The sequence below is a fragment of the Pseudopipra pipra genome, chromosome 11 (assembly GCF_036250125.1).
Source record: "Pseudopipra pipra isolate bDixPip1 chromosome 11, bDixPip1.hap1, whole genome shotgun sequence".
In the NCBI taxonomy this organism is placed as follows: Eukaryota; Metazoa; Chordata; class Aves; order Passeriformes; family Pipridae; genus Pseudopipra; species Pseudopipra pipra.
In genome coordinates this window covers 7,853,172-7,870,864 of record NC_087559.1, presented here as the reverse complement: position 1 = coordinate 7,870,864, position 17,693 = coordinate 7,853,172, and the positions used below count along the sequence as shown (strand labels likewise).

At 42.0% G+C, this 17,693-nt stretch overlaps 1 protein-coding gene across 1 annotated transcript in view; it reads left to right on the top strand.

The window, feature by feature from the left end:
• The window catches only part of PTPRG (protein tyrosine phosphatase receptor type G), a 399,811-nt gene extending 388,726 nt beyond the window's left edge, over positions 1–11,085 (top strand). Inside the window, exons 26-29 of the mRNA XM_064667329.1 lie at positions 872–1,018; positions 1,802–1,944; positions 4,976–5,111; positions 5,836–11,085. Coding sequence (XP_064523399.1) covers positions 872–1,018; positions 1,802–1,944; positions 4,976–5,111; positions 5,836–5,982 — 573 coding nt within the window. The 3' untranslated portion in view covers positions 5,983–11,085. The remainder of the gene's footprint in view (positions 1–871; positions 1,019–1,801; positions 1,945–4,975; positions 5,112–5,835) is intronic.
• Positions 11,086–17,693: the final 6,608 nt, after the last annotated feature.

The following is a 17,693-nucleotide window of genomic DNA, read 5'->3' as shown; positions in this document are numbered from 1 at the left end:
ATGAGTGAAGGACGGGTTGTCCGGAGACACAGGCGTGCTCTGTGCATGCAGCCAGAGCAGCTTCTGTGCTTGTGCTGCAGGGACATAGACCTCTGAAGCCAGGAGTAGAAACAGACTTTGCATGTGTGTGGTGACAGACCATAATTTCCTCTCTCTGCAGCAAATTAGGAATTCACAGTTATTTTTTTAAGAACAGCTTTGACAGGATGTTACCTACATCCTGTCAGTCAGACTTCTTCAGCATTGAGCTTCTTCCACCCTTCACAGTCTCACTGAGATTTTACAGTGTCCCTTCAGTAGAGGTGTTTTGCTGGAGAACTTCCATTAAGTTAAGCCAATGTTTTTTTTCAAGGCTAAGAATATTTGCGTTTCTTCCTTCCTCTTCACTCCTCCACTTGCTCCTAAAAATTCAAGCCCTACATAAGTATCCCATCAGTCTTCTACCTAGACCTGATCCACAGAGCTTGAGTTTTGGATTAGACTACAATAAACACAAATTAAAAATAATTTCATTAGTTTTTAAAGGTCAATGAGTTTTTTCTAAACAAATATCTGACTTTCAAGCAAAACTGTAGACAGGAGGCAATAAAGCCTGGGATACAATATAAAGGTTAAGTATGAATGAGCTAAGATAACTATTTCCCTATGAAACCAATTAAAAAGCAGATGTTACCTGTTTGGACACACAAAGGGAGGATCTGGCAGGCTTCCTGCCTACTGTAACAGTAAATTTGTTTTAGACGGAAATGGCTTGTAAAGGTCAGCTCCTGATCATCTCTGTTTATCAAACCAATTTTTTGATCCACTGGATTTTTCAGTTGCACACAAGGTATCTGAAAGGCTCCAATAACGTGTTGTTTCATTTCTCCAGGCAGAAGATGAGTTTGTGTACTGGCCAAGTCGCGAGGAATCCATGAACTGTGAGGCCTTTACTGTGACACTTATCAGCAAAGACAGACTGTGCCTCTCTAACGAAGAGCAAATTATCATCCATGACTTTATCCTTGAAGCTACCCAGGTAAAATAAACCTCCGAATGTGGGTCTTTGCTTTTCACCAAAATTATACTGATGGCATTTAAATGAGGAAGGAGAATAGTTCAGAAACAGTTTTGAAAAGGATTACTTGTAAATGCATGTGCATGCATGTTGTTCTCAGAGGAAAGGGATTCTCACTGAATTCTTCTCCCTCTTACATCCTTTACCTCCAGGCAGATTCCTTTAGCTAGTAAGATTGTAGTAAGTTTGTCTTACTTCAAAGTGAAGACATGTGATTTCAAAATGAGAAACCAAAATAGATTGAATTACTTTTTGTAAAGTACACCAAGGTGTATTGTCCTATTTCTGCTTATAAAATGCATCATTTATAATTTGTCCAGGGGTCTTAACTAAACATTAAAATGTAAACACATTTCTTTGAACTATAAACCTGCTTCTAGTTTGCTATCTGAATTGCAGCTGGACTTCACTGCAAACCATTACTTTTCAAGCCCTTTTAAATTTTAATTCCTTGGTTGCTCTTGTTTGACTTTTGAACTATAAGGGCTCTCAGAGAGGTTTGATATAAGCCCTGAACTCAAATACAAAATCTGTATCAATTAAACATTTTGTTAAGTTGGCATTATTTTAGGGTGTTCACTGTTGCAGAAATGTTGGAGCTGTGTGTCTGTCCTCTTTCTATATAACCTGTTTGGAAGAAGAAAGTTTCTCTTCAGTGTGTAATGAGGCTCTTCCCTCTTTCTCCCTGGAGTGGATGAGTGTGGAGTGAAAGAAGCTAATGCCCAGGCTGGTTTGTCATTGCAGGATGACTACGTTCTGGAAGTCCGCCACTTTCAGTGCCCCAAATGGCCAAACCCAGACGCTCCCATAAGCAGTACCTTTGAACTTATCAATGTAATCAAGGAAGAGGCCTTAACAAGGGATGGCCCCACCATAGTTCATGATGAGTATGTCATCAGTTTTCTCTCATTTATGTGCAGATTGTACAAGATGTTACTCAGCTACAAGACACTTCTTAGGAGTGATGTCCATTCCTGCATGGAGCAGATGGAGTTTAGTGGTCTAGGGAACAGGATAAGAATATTTAAACTTCCAGAGATGAGTTTTCAGTTGGCACCTGAGGCCAAATACATTTTTCTTAACATAGTTTTTGTGTTGGTCATAATCTTAGGTGGACTCAGGAAGTGAGGCTGTTTGCTTTGGAAGCATTTCGGGTTCTTCTGCACCTGGAAGTATCCCAAACAAACCCTACAACCTGTTTCAGAACCCAGCAGAGCCCTGGTTTAGATAAGACTCTAAGCAGCCCAATATGGGCTTATGGTAACTAGTTTCAAAACAGCCTGAGCTCCTGTCTAACAGCTCAAGTTTAATGTGCCAGAACAAGCTCAGCTCAGCTGTGTCTCAGGATGAGCAGCAGAAGTATCTTGTGACAAAGGGCCTACGTTTTCTGAGAGAAGATTTATTTTTATTCCTTCTGCTTCCCCAAAAACACTCCAAGGGGCCCATATGGTGCCAAGTGGGAGGGAGGGAGCCTGCTAACATGGGGCCAGCGTGCCCCAACACTTGCCTCTTTTGTGAGCATTGTCCTGCCAGCTACGCTTGAACACCCAATTATAAAGGGTGCTAAATATTGCATTGCATATTATTACTTGCACGCATTATGGAGCTGCAAAATACCATTATAGTGAGGCTGGAGGCTGGGTCTAACAGGTTCTCTTTGGAGGGACTGTTTCCTGATGGGCAGAGCACTTCCTGGAGTCATTCTGTCCTTAAAATCCCAAGGAGGCCCAATTTCTGACACTGCTTGTGTTGTCCTTAGAGCGAACACTGAGTGCAAACACCTGCTATACCTGCAGCCCCTTTGCTCTACAGCCCATTAGACTTTCTGTCATTGCCACAAAGCAGAATTAGTGGGAGGGTTTGGGGAATCTTCCCCTTCTTTGCAAAAACATTACTACCACACTCTGGTGTTTCAGTAGTCAGACCAGCTGCTGTGCTGGGGTGTGGACACCACTGGTATCCACTAATGCTGAAACAGCTTTCCCTGCTGCAACAGGTTTTTCCCAACTGACTCCTGAAAATGGTGCCTTGGGCTGCAGCAAGTAGTTTTTCTCCCACAACCTCCTGCCTTGCTAATGAAGAATGTAAGCTCTGTTGCCTTTTGCCAGCACTGATTAATTCCAGGCTGGTTTTAATATTCATGCTTTGGGTAGTCTGAAGTGAGGTTTTGCTACTCTTGCAGTATTTAAGATTATGTTTTACAAAATTAATACCATTATTGATTTGGGCATTTCATGCTAGATGAAAAAAAAAAGAAAATCAAAATCGTATTCCTAACAGTGCTGAGTCATTCCTTCTGTAAATTGCTTTTTTGGTTTATTTTTCATATTCAATGATTTTATTTTTATGCCTAATACATAATGTGGATTCTGCTTTTCATTGGAGCCTAAGCAAATGTAGCTGAAAATGAAAATTTCCCTTTGCTACATGCAACAACTATATCACATAATCCACTAATAATTACAACTGCAGATTAATTCCAAATATATGAATTTGCAAATAATAAATGCATGTGGTATTTAGGAAGTACATGGTGGGATGAACTTGATAACATTTTAAAAAGTTCAGAAATTCCAACTTGAGACAGTTGTCAAGATTTTTAAATATAACTTCCCATGTGTAGGCAACTAGATAAAGATCTGCGGCATAATTTTCCACAGGAAAAGTCTTCAGATTGTTGGGAACTGGAGATAACCAGCCCAAATAAAAATGAGGCCATTATACCCTCAGAGACATTTAGTTGTGTCCTGTCAGGCACATGCACTGGGCACTTTGTCCACTGTCCCTATAGATGACCTGTCACAGCCATCTGGATGGTGCTGCTGCTTCTTTTACAGACTTCACGTGCAACATAGCAGATCTGTTGTTTCCCATTTCTAGGCAAGCTGAATTTGCAAAAATCATATGAAATTAAGTCAGTAGATGTCTTGATTTCCACAGGAATGCTGTAAAACATCCTAGTAGTAATCCTGTGATACAAGATGGTATGGCAGCCCTTGCTCTTCATTTCCATTTTCACGTACAGCTCTCCAAACAGTTTAGAGAGCAGGGCAGCACCGATGCCCTTTTACCAGTGGGGACATTTAGACACAGACTTTCTCAAAGTCACAGAGCAGACCCATAGCAGAGCCAGGACAGAATTTCAGTCTCCTGAGTACTGGGAGAGCAGAGTGGAGGCTCCTCAGAAGCAGTTGTGTAGGATCCTTTATGCTGTGCCTCCCACCTGAACATACAGCACAAGCACACCCCCAGATTTACAGCACTGAGATTTCCACCTGACCTCTCAAGGACGCACTGAGTTGTGCTCCTCACGAAATAACCACTGCTCAGGTTCTTATTACATGACAGCACAGCTCAACTCTTCAGAATCCATAATGTCTCTTGGGTGCCTGGCTCAGGGATGTTGCCTCTTGCCGATGAATCAGACCTAAGGAAGACTTTGAGATGTGCCCCATTTACTTGTGAGCACCTCACAGCCGTGTTATTTTGCTGTAATTGTCAGATGTGGAGGAAGAGGAAAAGTCTCATTTCTTTCTAATGGTTTATGTTTTGCTTGAGCTCCCACTAATGAATTTAAAATACGCTCAACTGTAATGCAGATGCTCTCAGTACACGTGGCGTGTGAGAACTGATTTTGGTGTTACAGTCTCCAGGCTGGGTATTTTGAAATGGCTCACTTTCTGCTGCTGATACAGTTCTTTGTGTTGAATAGTACAGATATCCTGAGATGACTTGGTGTACCATCAAATTTCTTCTATAAATCAAAATGACTAAAAATTAACCACTACAAAACAGGCATTTAATAGATACAAAGATGAACTGCAGTAATCAGATAAGACTGTAACAACATTTTCATGCCCCTGTGTCTGCACCCAGGTGTGTTTCTGAGTAACTCGTCATTCTGGTGTGGTTTTCCAGGTATGGAGCTGTGTCAGCAGGAACGCTATGTGCCCTTACCACTCTGTCCCAGCAGCTGGAGAATGAAAATGCTGTCGATGTTTTCCAGGTGGCAAAGATGATAAATCTTATGCGGCCTGGAGTATTTACAGACATTGTAAGTCTTTAAATGGAATATAAATAGATAGCTTAAAAGGTTTTCATCTGAGACCAAAAGCATGCACTAAAACACACATTGTGTATGTTATCAAGCCCTACAGCATCTGCTACCGAGCAGAATTTGCATTTGGAATTTTTTGTGCAGTTGTCATTTTTTATAAACCTCATACCCACACTGTAAGTCTCTGATTTGCAGTTAAACTTATTTCTCATACATTGGAGGGGGGCACCATAAGGCAGTCCTAGTAGAGAAGGACCTTTTGACTTGTCATCATCCCCCCGCCAGCCCTGTGAGCTATGCTGTGCTGTTTAAACCTGGCATGTTGTGGTCTGAAGGGATGCAGCAGAGCAGGTGGAGCTCCAGGGAGATAAGGCTCTTCACTGGGTGTCCAGCAAGAGCAGCCTCCTTGGCTCAGTGTGTGTAGTACGAGGTTCTGCTGCCCAGGGACCAACCTGAGGCTGAGCTGTGGCCTCAGGTGTTTGTCCTGCCCTCCTGTAGCACTTAATAATACCTCAGAAACCATATAATCTACCCAAAACTGGAATTTGGGTTGACAAGGTAAAACTAGATTAACAGAGATAATTGCTCTAAGTCTATTTCTTTGCTCTATGTGTGCTTCTGGTAACGAATATCCATGACCTTCCCTGGAAATGCCAAATTTAAGTGTCGCTCATTTATGTACACCTTAAAGGATTGAAATAACTTGTCCTTTCTTTTCCAGGAACAGTACCAGTTTCTTTATAAGGCAATGCTAAGCTTGGTCAGCACTAAGGAAAATGGAAATGGTCCCATGACACTGGACAAAAATGGTGCTGTGATGGCCAGTGACGAATCTGATCCCGCAGAAAGCATGGAGTCTCTTGTCTAATCGTAAACCTGAAAAGGCACTTAATTTGTAGAACTTCTGAAGACTGAGTGAACTTTTTTGAGGCCTTTTTTGCCAGACTCTAGGTTATACAATAACCCAATTACTTTTTTACACTGATAAAAGTTTTGATATTTATTTTTTGCCATTTTATGTCTTAATGGTATCCTACTGAGCATTTGCACCTCTGTTTATTTCACACAGTGAAACGCAATTTTATCTAGTTTGCACTATATGATCAGTGTTACTGCCTATAATACTCTAATACAAGACAAGCCCTGATGTGACATTCCATGACAACAAACATACGCTTTTTTCTGTTTTGTTTAAATGCAGTGAAGTTTTGCTAACTACAGTGACCCTCGAATCCTAAATCTTGAATGCTAGGCCAGATGGATTCTTTCTACAACAGATACTGTACCCCTTCATACCATATTTATTATTTAATGATCATGTCACAGTTTTGGTAACGGTGTTCTGCATTCCATGGAGTGGATGAGCAGTGTTCATCCTTTCTTGACAAAACGTGGCAGGTGATTATTAGCTACAGTGAAGCCTTGTGGAGCTGAAACAATTATTTCTGTATTGTTTCAAATTGCTATTTTGTACACTTACAGGCCTGAGACTTGCTTCACATGGAATATATGTTACATACAATATAATTATAAATTAGATGCAATTCATATTTGGGACACAGTGATAGGCTTTGAATTTACAATTTCAAAGTTTCCCCATGTAATCAGAAAAATGCTGATTTTGGTTTATAACCAGCCCTGTGATGGGAAAGTATTTTGGTTTTATTCTCATCAGAGCCAATACAGTGAGAAATCTACTACAACCCAAAATCAGACCTGTTTTCAGATATATTAAAGGTAGCAATATTTTACATTACTAAGCTATTCAATATTTTAAACACATCTAATTTCCTTACTATTTCTTGAATATGACCTCACACCTAATGGTATGTTACATGATGACAGGCGTTTCTTAATTTCATAACTGTTAGATGCCATTTTTACAGGTGTGTAATTTTCATACTTTAGTGCTAAAACATAAAGTACTGATCCATATTTACTGGTGAAGCAAACTAATAAAAAAACTACCTATAAAGTTACATTCTCCCTCTTTTTTTTTGCCAGACTAATTCTTTAGCACAAACCTAGCTTATTGTGTTTTCCCTCCCACACGAATGAAATGGTTTCCCCCAGATTATATAAATAATTGAATTATTGTTTGGAGCATTTAAGTATACATCCCAACTGGCTCCTTCTTCCTTTGTATTGGTCATAATTCAACAAGGTCCATCCCTGTTTAACAAAAGAAGTAAGCACATGCTTAATTCTCCTTAAAATTGAGGTTAATCATGTCCTTCATAGCTCGGCTGAGTAGGGAGGAGGGGTTATTGAGTCTGCCTGGAAAAAGAAATATGTGATTTCAGCCATCCTGACATTTGGTGGACAGTTAAAGGCACTATCCCTTATGTGTAGCATTATTTTCTTTACTTCTGAATTTCAGATGCACAAAACGTGCATTGTAATTTTTCAGGACTTGTCAAAATGTTACAGCATTTTTTTTTTCATTTAATACAGCCTATTTTTTCATTTAAATGTAAACCTATTAATTTCTGCCAGTCCAGTCTTGCTGAAATACAGACATTTGGCAGCGTTCTGTGTATTTTCACTCACAAGGAAGCTGAAAGCAAACTGCTTAAAAGGATATGGAGAGTAGGCATTTTGGTTCAGGACCTCTCACGATGCAAACTGATACGACCTTGCTGAGAGCAGAGGAGATATGCAAACTGGTATGTGCTAAAATCTGGCCTTTTGTCTTCAATGAAAGAAAGATTTCCTACTCAATTAATTCAACACCACAGTATTCAAGAGCTCATCAGCAACCTTTCACTTCTCCGTTTGTTGAATCTCTCTCCATACAAGTGATCCCAATAACTGTTAATGCTGAACAGGATAATAAGCCCGTGGTTTCAGTAAGGAAATCTCATGTCCAGCAACAGCTAGTCCAGATAAAAAATGTGCAGAATGTTTCAAAAGGTTGTAGTTTGCATCCCCTTTGCCCTGGGATAGCCTGGCATGGAGAAGGGAGTCAGTTAATGTCTGGTAGGAGGTAGGACTGGCTCTACAGTCACTACACCCCAGTAACAGAATTGTTTAGGTAAGTTTTCAAGTGCTGCTGCCTGCAAAGTCTGGAAGGTTTTGCTGAGTGATCTGTTGGCCAGTGGGCATCAGCATTAGAGGCTGGGAAACCCCCCTGCACCCCCACTAATCAGCCTGGCCCCAGGAAATTCCAGCAGGTAGCACAAAGGGACTGATGAGTTGGATCAGTTCAATCTGAAGTATTTAAGTTCCTGGGGAGGTGTAGGGAGAAGTTAAGAATTCAAACCCTGACAAGAGCTAAGTGACACGAAGATTACTGCAGGCATCAAGAGGGTTGGATTTGTTCAGTACTTTCAGCTGATTACTTTTCATTTCACTGGCATGATGGAAGATAACTGTGGTTCGTGACACACTGTCTGAATACCCTTGGTTTAATCCCTTACCTTCTCACAAGTTTTAAACATCAATGAATGAAGGCTGCGGGGGTTGAACTTTGGTAGATGCTTTGGAAATCCATGCATTTGCATTGGCATTTTTTGACACCTGAAATACTTTTGCTTGGGGTTTAATCCATGGGGAAATAATGTACACTGGTGTTCTGTGAGTTCTCCATAGATTTTTTTTTTTTTTGTAAGGAGGCTGGAGCTGTGTGTTAAGTGCTGTGCTGACAGTCAGGTAGCCAATAGATGGTAGTGATGCATGAGGCTTGAAGTGGGTGAAGCTAGAAATTGCTTGTGAAGGTCAGGATTAAGTGCACAAAGAGCCAAATCTACCCTACTGTAAGCAGCTGTAGCTCTGCTCTCTTACATGGATTTGCACCTTTCCCTGGACTGAGTGGCAGAAGGAGGGAGTGTCTGCTCGGAGATGGGCACTCATGAGATCTGCTGATGTTCCCACAAGTGTCTTGCTCTGTGCATCCCAACCTTGCTTTTGGCACATCAACCCCCCCCTCTGTACCCACCTCTTGGCATTCAGTCAGGATGTCTTTCAAGCATCAGAGGCGATGTGCAGGTTTGCAAATTAAGAGAACCTGAGTATATCCCTATGGTCCTCAGCACCAGCCCTGAGAAATATGGAAGGACTGAAGCACACGTGTGCATGTGTGTCTGCATTTAGAAAATACCATTCCTCCATGTCTTGCATGTGTACTGTGCCCACAGACCGTGAGAGACATAAACGGTGCTGAGTAAGAGCAGCCAAGCTTTCCAAGAGGGAACGCTTGGAAAGCTGCTGTACCATCTTAGCCTCTAAAATGGGTGACAGTCTCAGCTGAATGCCCCATCCTGCAAACACTCCTGTATGTGAGCTCGGTGCCTGTAGGAAGGTCTGGCAGAGCTGGTGGGACTGCTCAGATGTGCAGGCTGAGCACTGATTCTTCTGCGGGACCAAGGTCTAAGGAGCATTCATTTTAAACAGCATTTGTCCTTAGTATTTCAGTGTCTGTTTCCAAACACTAATTTAGGAACAGGAAAAAAGAAAAATCCAAACCCCTTAAACTATTTCTTGTGAGTGACTGTTTCTGTACTGCGGGTCTGGTCTGTTCTAGGTCAGCAGAGTCATTTACAGGATCTGAAAAATTTCAGTTGTTTTTCCAGTTTCTGACTGCTCAAATTGTTTGAACCCAGAGTGATACATTGGAACATTAGGAGAAGAATCTTTATGACACAGCACAACTGCCTTCTCATTAATCTTTCTTTTAAGATAATATATTTTATTTAAAAGCTAAAAAGTATAGATATCAATTCTACCAAAGATATATACTACTAATTCTCAGCAAAACAAAACCAACTTAATTTTAAAAAAAAAATTAAAATGTAGTTGTCTTAAAGATTTAGCAGTCTTTCTCAAATTCATGTCTTCTGACATCAGATCTTGTGTTCTGAAATTTATATTCAAATGGTGCCAGTGAATTTTTATATGAAGGGAAAATGCCTATTTGTTAATCCACTGCATTGCTTTTCTTCTTTTTCTTTTTCTCTTTTTTTTTATTTTTTTTTCAGATGTAATTCACTGTTACCCCTTTGCTCTTCTTCTCTTTGTTGCCATTCTAACAATGTGAACTACATTGGCTTTACTTATCAAAGGAGAAGGAATGCAAAAATAAAGAAAAAGAGGAACTGTAATGAAGAGATTTGGCCTCTACTTTGTCTTAGCTGTTAAACTGTTTTTAGTGTTTTTGTTAACTATTTGCAAAGGGAAGCATTTTCTACAGAGGATAATTAATTTCAAGAAAAATGTCTTGAGTTTTAAGAATAAACGTCTCCAAAAGAGGAGATAGTCAATTTTATACAATGTCACAACTCTCCAACATTTGGGGTAGTGACTTTTTTTGTTTTGTTAGAACATTTGAGACTAGCAAGCAGCCATTGTTTCTAGAGACTGAAGCATTCATGTGTACTCCTATTTTCTTTTCCTTCATTTTTAAAATAGCAAAGTCATTAAAACTGTAAATATTTTGTTGCTTGGATAAGCATCTTCTGGGAACTTTGTATCTATGGTATATAATCATAGAATTTTATATTTTCATATAAAGCTAATTTTTTTCTAGTTTCACCTCCTTCCTAGTTCTGTGGTGGCTATGTGAACACAAACCTTCTGTGTATCGAGGTAGTGAGACACCATCATCACACTCCAAAAAAGATTTCCACACATGTCATTTCTTTGGGGCAGTGATTGTGAAAGTTGGATATTTTTTTTGGATTCCATTGTCAGTGTGTGCAATAGGAATTAGACTTAGCCAGTCACTGGATACGTTTGTCTCATTGATCCATTCAGAAAAAAAAAATAAAAATGTGGTGTTTGGTTTGGGGAGAGGGTGGGAGGGAGTATTTTGAGGGAGATTTTTTGTTTGTTTTTGTTTTTTGTTTGGGGGTTTTTTGTAACTTGAAGAATCTTCTTTTTGTTATGTTAAACTATATCAAATCATTCTATTATAGTGTTATTTAATATGTAAATTGTATTGCTATACATAAAATAAAGTATGGTTTTTGATGTATTTACAGACTTCTTCCTTATTTGCATCGGGTACACATACAGAACAGATGCAGGAGTCAGTATTTCATTGTCCCAGGCGTGCAGGAAGAATGATGAGATCCAAGGCCTGCTTTAATTAGATCTCAAATTTCCAAACAGTACTCAGCTGGGAGCAGTCTCTTGGTGACAGTGGAAATCACTGTTCCTTTCTTAATTGCCTCCAACTATTAGAGAGCTTCCAGTAACCCCTTCCCTCTCCACCACTGCTCCTCCCTAGACGGTTGTGACCCATCCAAATCCCTTTTGGAAGGAGGACTGTCTTCATTCTGAACAGGGCCTCAGAGCCTGAGCTTTCCTGTGAGCTCCTTTGGAGTGCCCTTCCTTAGCTCCAACCCTGGTTTGCCAGCAAGTGCCTGCCTAGAGGAACAGGGGCTTCCACCAAGCCACCGTCACCTGATTCACCATGATAACTCACATCTCAACTAACCCCAGTGCTGCGGTAGGAAAAGCAAAAGTACTCGTTCCCGTGTCAGGCAGGCTGGGAGGGGGGGGACAGATGTTCCAAATCCTAGAGAGAAAGCAGCAAATATTCCCCATGGAGTGGATCAGCAGTCACACCTCCCTGCCGCTCTAGCCAAGAGCTGTCACTGAAGCGCACACGACGCCGTCGATGCTCCGTGTTCTGCAACAAAACCTCGGCAGCTCCACGCGCCGCCTCCTGTGCTGGTTCTGTGCTCAGTGCTGCGTTACCTTTCCTGTTGTTCTTGTGGGAAAGCCACTCGGGTTTGTGGACAGATTCTCGTTGCAATCTGTTGCTGGCACAGCGACTGCCCAGGCTGGCAGAGCCCTCAGAAACCCAGCAGCACGCAGCCTCTGGAGCAGCACCTGCACATGGACAAACAACATCCATAACTGGAATGGTTTGTTGATGTAAAATTGCTGGTTAAAATCAATACACTCCATCTGCTGCCTTTTGTGTTGCTGCATTCTCACCTGTAAGTTCCACATTCTGGTTGACAGGGAGAAAGACGGAGCCTGGGGCACTGGATGGGGACTGTGATCACTGAGACACTGCAGCACAGCCTGATGACCCCTATCAAGCCCCCCCATTTCATAGTGTGCTCCCTCCAGCCCTTGCTCCAGGGTGTTGCCTCATGTTGCACTCCAGTAGCAGCTCAACACCATCCCACCGGCAGGTCCCGCTGCCTCATGAATGAGTGGCAGGGAGCTGCTTCCCAGCCTGCCAGGCCTGCTCTGGGGGATGCTCCAGCAGCCAGCAGAGCCCAGTGCCCTCTGTACATCTTCCAGACCAGGAGCAGGCACCAGGGAAGGCTCCTCTGCTCAGCTTGGCTGCTCCACCTCCATGGAGAAGACAGCAGCCTCTGCAGGCACAGGTAGGTGGGTACATGGTCCTTCATAATAACAATATGGGAAAAGAGCTGCTTAAATCCTGCTTGTCCAGGAAGCTCCTGAAGGATGGAGCTGATGGCAAGCTGAACACAAGCCAACCCCACCTGCTGCAAGTTGGACAAGTGCAGGTCTGGCAAGTCTACCCTGGGACCAGGTAAGGACACCTCCCAGCCTACTCACAGCAGGGTTAAAACTGTCTCTTTTGGGGAAGGAGGACCACACAGGGAAAAAAGGTAACCCCACTGAAGACAGGCAAAAGGAGAGCAACAGGAATGGTTAGTGAGCTGGAAATCCTCTGCGTAAAGACAGGAGGAATTGGGACATTGCCCAGTGAGATGCTGGAGAGAGAGGGCCTGGAAGAGTCAGAAGCAGAGGAGAGGCTGTGGGGCTTATATCCTGGTACTGAAATCACCAATCCTGAAGGAAGGGTGTAATTCTCTTCCTATGTCTGACAAAAAACAGTACTTGAACAGCCACAAGGAAGGTAGGGGTCAGGCAGTGGGAACATTACCTGAGGCAGTGATGGAACAACAAAAAATATCTCTGTAGCAGCTATAAAAATCAAGACACTCCAAGGCAGCCTCCTTAATGAAAAATGGCATTTTCAGTAGACAGCAGCAGCTCTGAGGTGAGCCCCCTCCTGCTGCCAGCCAGGTCATCATGTGCACTGACCACAGACAGGGCAGAGCTCCCTGCAGGATGCAGGGAGGACATTCCCTAACACACCCTTGTCCTGAGCTAAGCTCAGCAGCAGCTCCCAACACTGCAAAGGTCATGCAGCATTTGTTCCAAGAGGCCCTGGTCCCCAGGAGCCGCTTTGGTGAGCAACAGAGTCAGGAGCGGAGGACAAGAGAAAAGGGAAAGCCTTGGAGAAAGTACTTGGATTCCGTGCTTGGAAACGCATGGGGAAGAGGCCTGGCTGAGACTCGTATAGAGTGGAAAGATGCAGTAAGTGATACTTTGGCAACAGAGATATGATTTACCAGCACTTCCCACTTCTAACAATATGCCTGAATTAATTGGTGGTATCAGGAGATCCCAACTTCTTCTGTAATAAAGAGCTAACGAGTTTAGCCTTTAAGCCTTCCAGAGGCTGCTAGCAGTCATGCTAAGCAGGCACAAATAATAGCAGCATTCTTATTAAATGGATTCAAATGCCAGAAGGTGTATTTTCAAGACCTTTTACAACATAAAAATACTTTTGATCAATGGTTTGTCCCAGTCCTACTACTTAGCCACTTGAAGCTCCACAAAGTGCTTCCTGCACTGACGTGTCATCCCCCCCTGCTGGCAGCTGCCTTATTGATCACTGGTGATTTCTGTTTCCCCTTTGCTGCCAATCAATGTTTCTGATGTCTTTCCGACTTTGTAATGCTTTAAGAAGCAACACTTCACAAAGCAATCTTTCCTGACACTGTGTTCAATTAATCTGACAGTCACTGGGCTCACTTTTCTTTTCTAAACTTGTTATCTTCCTTATGTCTTGAAATCCTTGTTTAGGACTTGACGTCTGCTTCACTGGTGCTTTATGTTATGGTTTTGAATTTTGAAAAGATTCTACATTTCAGTTCCGTGTCTCTTAGGGGAGCCGTTTCCAATATTTCACATTTCCCTGCCTCTGTGTCCGTGAGCCACTCTTTCTGCATAGCTCAGCATTTCTGTCACTCCCAAATTCAAACTCTGTTGGTCCTATGTCCCAATACTTTGTTCCTTTGTCTAAAAAGCTGCTGAAAGAGTTTCTGGGTCAACCTCAGAAGAAAGGCAGAAGGTATGTGTCTTTTGCCTTGGAAGGATGGTATTATTGGCTGGAAGCCCGAGACTTGATAGAAGGGAATGTGGCACAACCCTCTACCAGCTGTTTTGCTAGTTTTTTAAGTTCTAAAATGATGCCCCATCTGCAAGATGAGGGCCAGCAGGCTCGGACTGCACAGGATGCTGTGTAAAGTAGATGCTTTTCTACACCGTTTAGGGTCTGTGGGTCCCAGGTTTCTTTGGGTCCATCAGGGCACGGTGCCTGCAGGAGTGAGCCGAGCACTCAATTTTTCATACATGTGAATCCAGCCTAGGATGGATTTGAGATGGCTGAACATTACTTTTGGTACTGCTCCATTAACTGCACTGCTGACAAGGTCATAGGTACCATCTGTGTACAGAAGGAAACAGGCAGACTTGTGAGCTGGTGTCACACAAACACTCACAGGCCAGACCTGGGGGAATGAGACACTGAGGCAACAGGGGGAACCTCCAAATAAAGCCCGGATACTGAAGAAATCTAGTACAGACTCTTTAAAAATATTTTCCCATCCTAATAGAGAACCAGTGGCTTCTCAGCCATGCATCACACAGACCCCCAGCCCCCTCTGACACCAAGTTCTGTAGGTCAGCTCCAGAGCTCTGAGACACCCCAGGCCCCTTCTCTCTGTGAGGGGGGAAGGCCGTGATCCCCTTCAGTTCCTTGCTGGGAAGGAAAAGCCAGGGGAGAGCTGTTGAGGTTGATTGCAGGATAAAATGAGATCTTTAGTGTTCTCTCAGCCAGTGCATGGGAGGGAAATTATGATCTCTTCAACAAAGCCTGGCTGTTTCTTCTCTGCTAGGGGGTTCCTATGTGGTGCACACATAGGATGGAATGGGAGTGTCTTGCATATACGAGATAAATGAGCATTTTTCTGTAACAAGGTACTTATCAGGTTTCATCAGCAGACAATCAAGAAGAATAGAAAACCACAGAAAAACAATAAATTGAGGCCTTGATTACATGCAGGCTGATGGGACCATTAGCACCACTCTCCAGGTGGTACTTCACTCTTTAGGAACTTTTTGTAACAAGCTCAAATCATTTTCTTCAATGTTATTGCCTCAGTGTCAGAACTGTTGGACAAACCCTGAGTCCAATCATGAGATGAACATTCTGATTTTAATTGGTAGTTTTAATTTAAAATATCTTTTAATGTCATTTAAATTAAATTTTATTTCATTCATGAATCTGAATACACTGTGACTGTGACTAAAACAAGCTGTTGGCTTGTAGCTCTAATACAGGTAGCTTTATAAAAATAGATGACATGGAATAAAAGGTGACTAATTATCTGCGTATAGAATGGTTATCACACAGCAACTAGCAAGGAATGTCCTTAGTGTTGCTTAATACTAGACTTCAAGCTGAAAAACATCATTATTGGAGTGGGGTGGAATCATAAAAACTCTTAATGGTTCAGTACCTTAGGTTATGAAAGGCTCTGCCTGCTGAATTTTAGTGCTTTAAATAAGCTTCCTTATAACTTAAATCCAATTTTCTAGATAGCCTCTTACTTTGAGCCTGTTAGACATATGTTATGCCTTTGCCTGAAAGTCTCCTAGTGACCTGTATATTGATTGCAGCCTGTGAAATTGGCCATAAGTAAATCTTTGCTCTTTTTTCTTTTTCCCTATTTTCTTCTTTTCTGAAATAAAAAGGATGCAGGTGGCTCGTTACTCTCAGGCTATAGATCCTGTATGGACTTCAGAAACACTTTTGACCTCCAAGCAGTGTGTGTTAGGAAGAATAACTGATTCAAACTAACTTGGTTAGATGAGCAGAGCCCTGTCAAAACACAGTTTTCTCCATTTGCCAAAATTCCCCCCCAAATTCTCCATCTTGAGTCATGGGTGCCTGATCAGCCAGGGATCAGCACCTTCCAGTCAAGATCAATGACTGGTCTCTGATTCATCAGCTTTAATAGTTTCTGAAACACCTTGATGTGCTGGTATCCACAGGAACTGGGAAGATTAAGTATGTAAATGCCAAAAAAGATATTATGTTGGAGTTTTTCACATAAAAGGTAGGACAAAAAGAAAAACAAGCTCCAAAATGGCAAGCAAAAAGAACATGGTGATTTAAAATAAATGTCATAAAGCGGTTCAAATTACACTGAAGTCGGCAAATAAGAGATATTAGTACACCCCCACTTTTTGTGCCCTTATTTCTTTCTGATTTTATGCCCCTGTCACTTCATGTAGCTGGGAGAAAGGCCATGGCATGATAAAGTCAATTTTGCAAATGGTCACAAAGTCACAGACATGTGGCACAAACTGCTGATCCAGGTGGTTTCCAGTTTGTTCACAAAATTGTTTTGAGGCAGCTACATCCCCATACTTTGCATCAGATGAGGAAGGTACATTTTCTCACAAATAGCATAAAATCCACCACTTTGGGTGCCAGATATTTGTTATTACCAGGCACTTAATGGCAGCCTCAGCAATGAACAACCCTAAGCAGGGCTAATGTCTTCTGAGCACACAGCCCCCCCTACCCAAATTTTCTGCCTCAGTCATGTCTTGCACTCTTCTTCCTCAGACCATACAGTGGTCCCTTTCCAAAATAGAGAGCAAAGTCCCATTATGTAATTCCCTTCTTAGTAAGTCCCAAAAACGTAATATTAACTTCGGCAATTGGATTCTTTGCCTTTTGGAGCTCTTATTCCACATTTTGCCTGCACTTACAGAGACTTCAATTTTTATTGATTTTCCTGTGCCACCTCTCAGCATCCTTCCTAGGCAGCATGATGCATTAGCTTTCCATATAATGAATATTCCCGTTTGGTTCTGTACTCTGAAATACACCCATCTCTGAATGAGATTTCAACACTCTGCATTGCTGATTTTCAGCTGCATGCCACAGCCCTTGTTTTTCATAGGCTGAGAGCACCAAAAGAGCCCTCTAGACCCCGAGGTCTTGCTTTTAACACAATCACTGCTGTACTGGGGGAAAAGGAGAACCTTTATATTTTTATGCTAGTTCCATCAATAAAGTTATTAAAGCTATTTTCCACCCTGCGAGAAAGCTACCTGATGATGCCATTGTTCTTGCCTTTTAAAATAATTTTATTTCAATGTGGTACATTTGCAGGCATCATAATCCTATTGTTGCATGTTATTGCCAGTATAATGACTGAAAATGCTGTTGTTTGGGGGAAGGGGTTTGTTTTGGGTTTTGTGAGTTATGGGATTTTTCTGTTTAATTTTATCTACTGCTATAATATCAGAAGATAAGCCAATTTATTTGCTAAAATCCTTCCTGTCCATTCCTTTGTTGACTTCACTTTCCGGTGAAGGATACAAGGTACTTCTGCAAAGCAATATGGAGAAAGACCTACAGTTATTCCACTAAAGGTAGGATGCATCCACACAGCTAAGGGTCTGTCTGTCCCAGGCAGAGTGCAGAGCAGGAAGCATCCTTGTAGT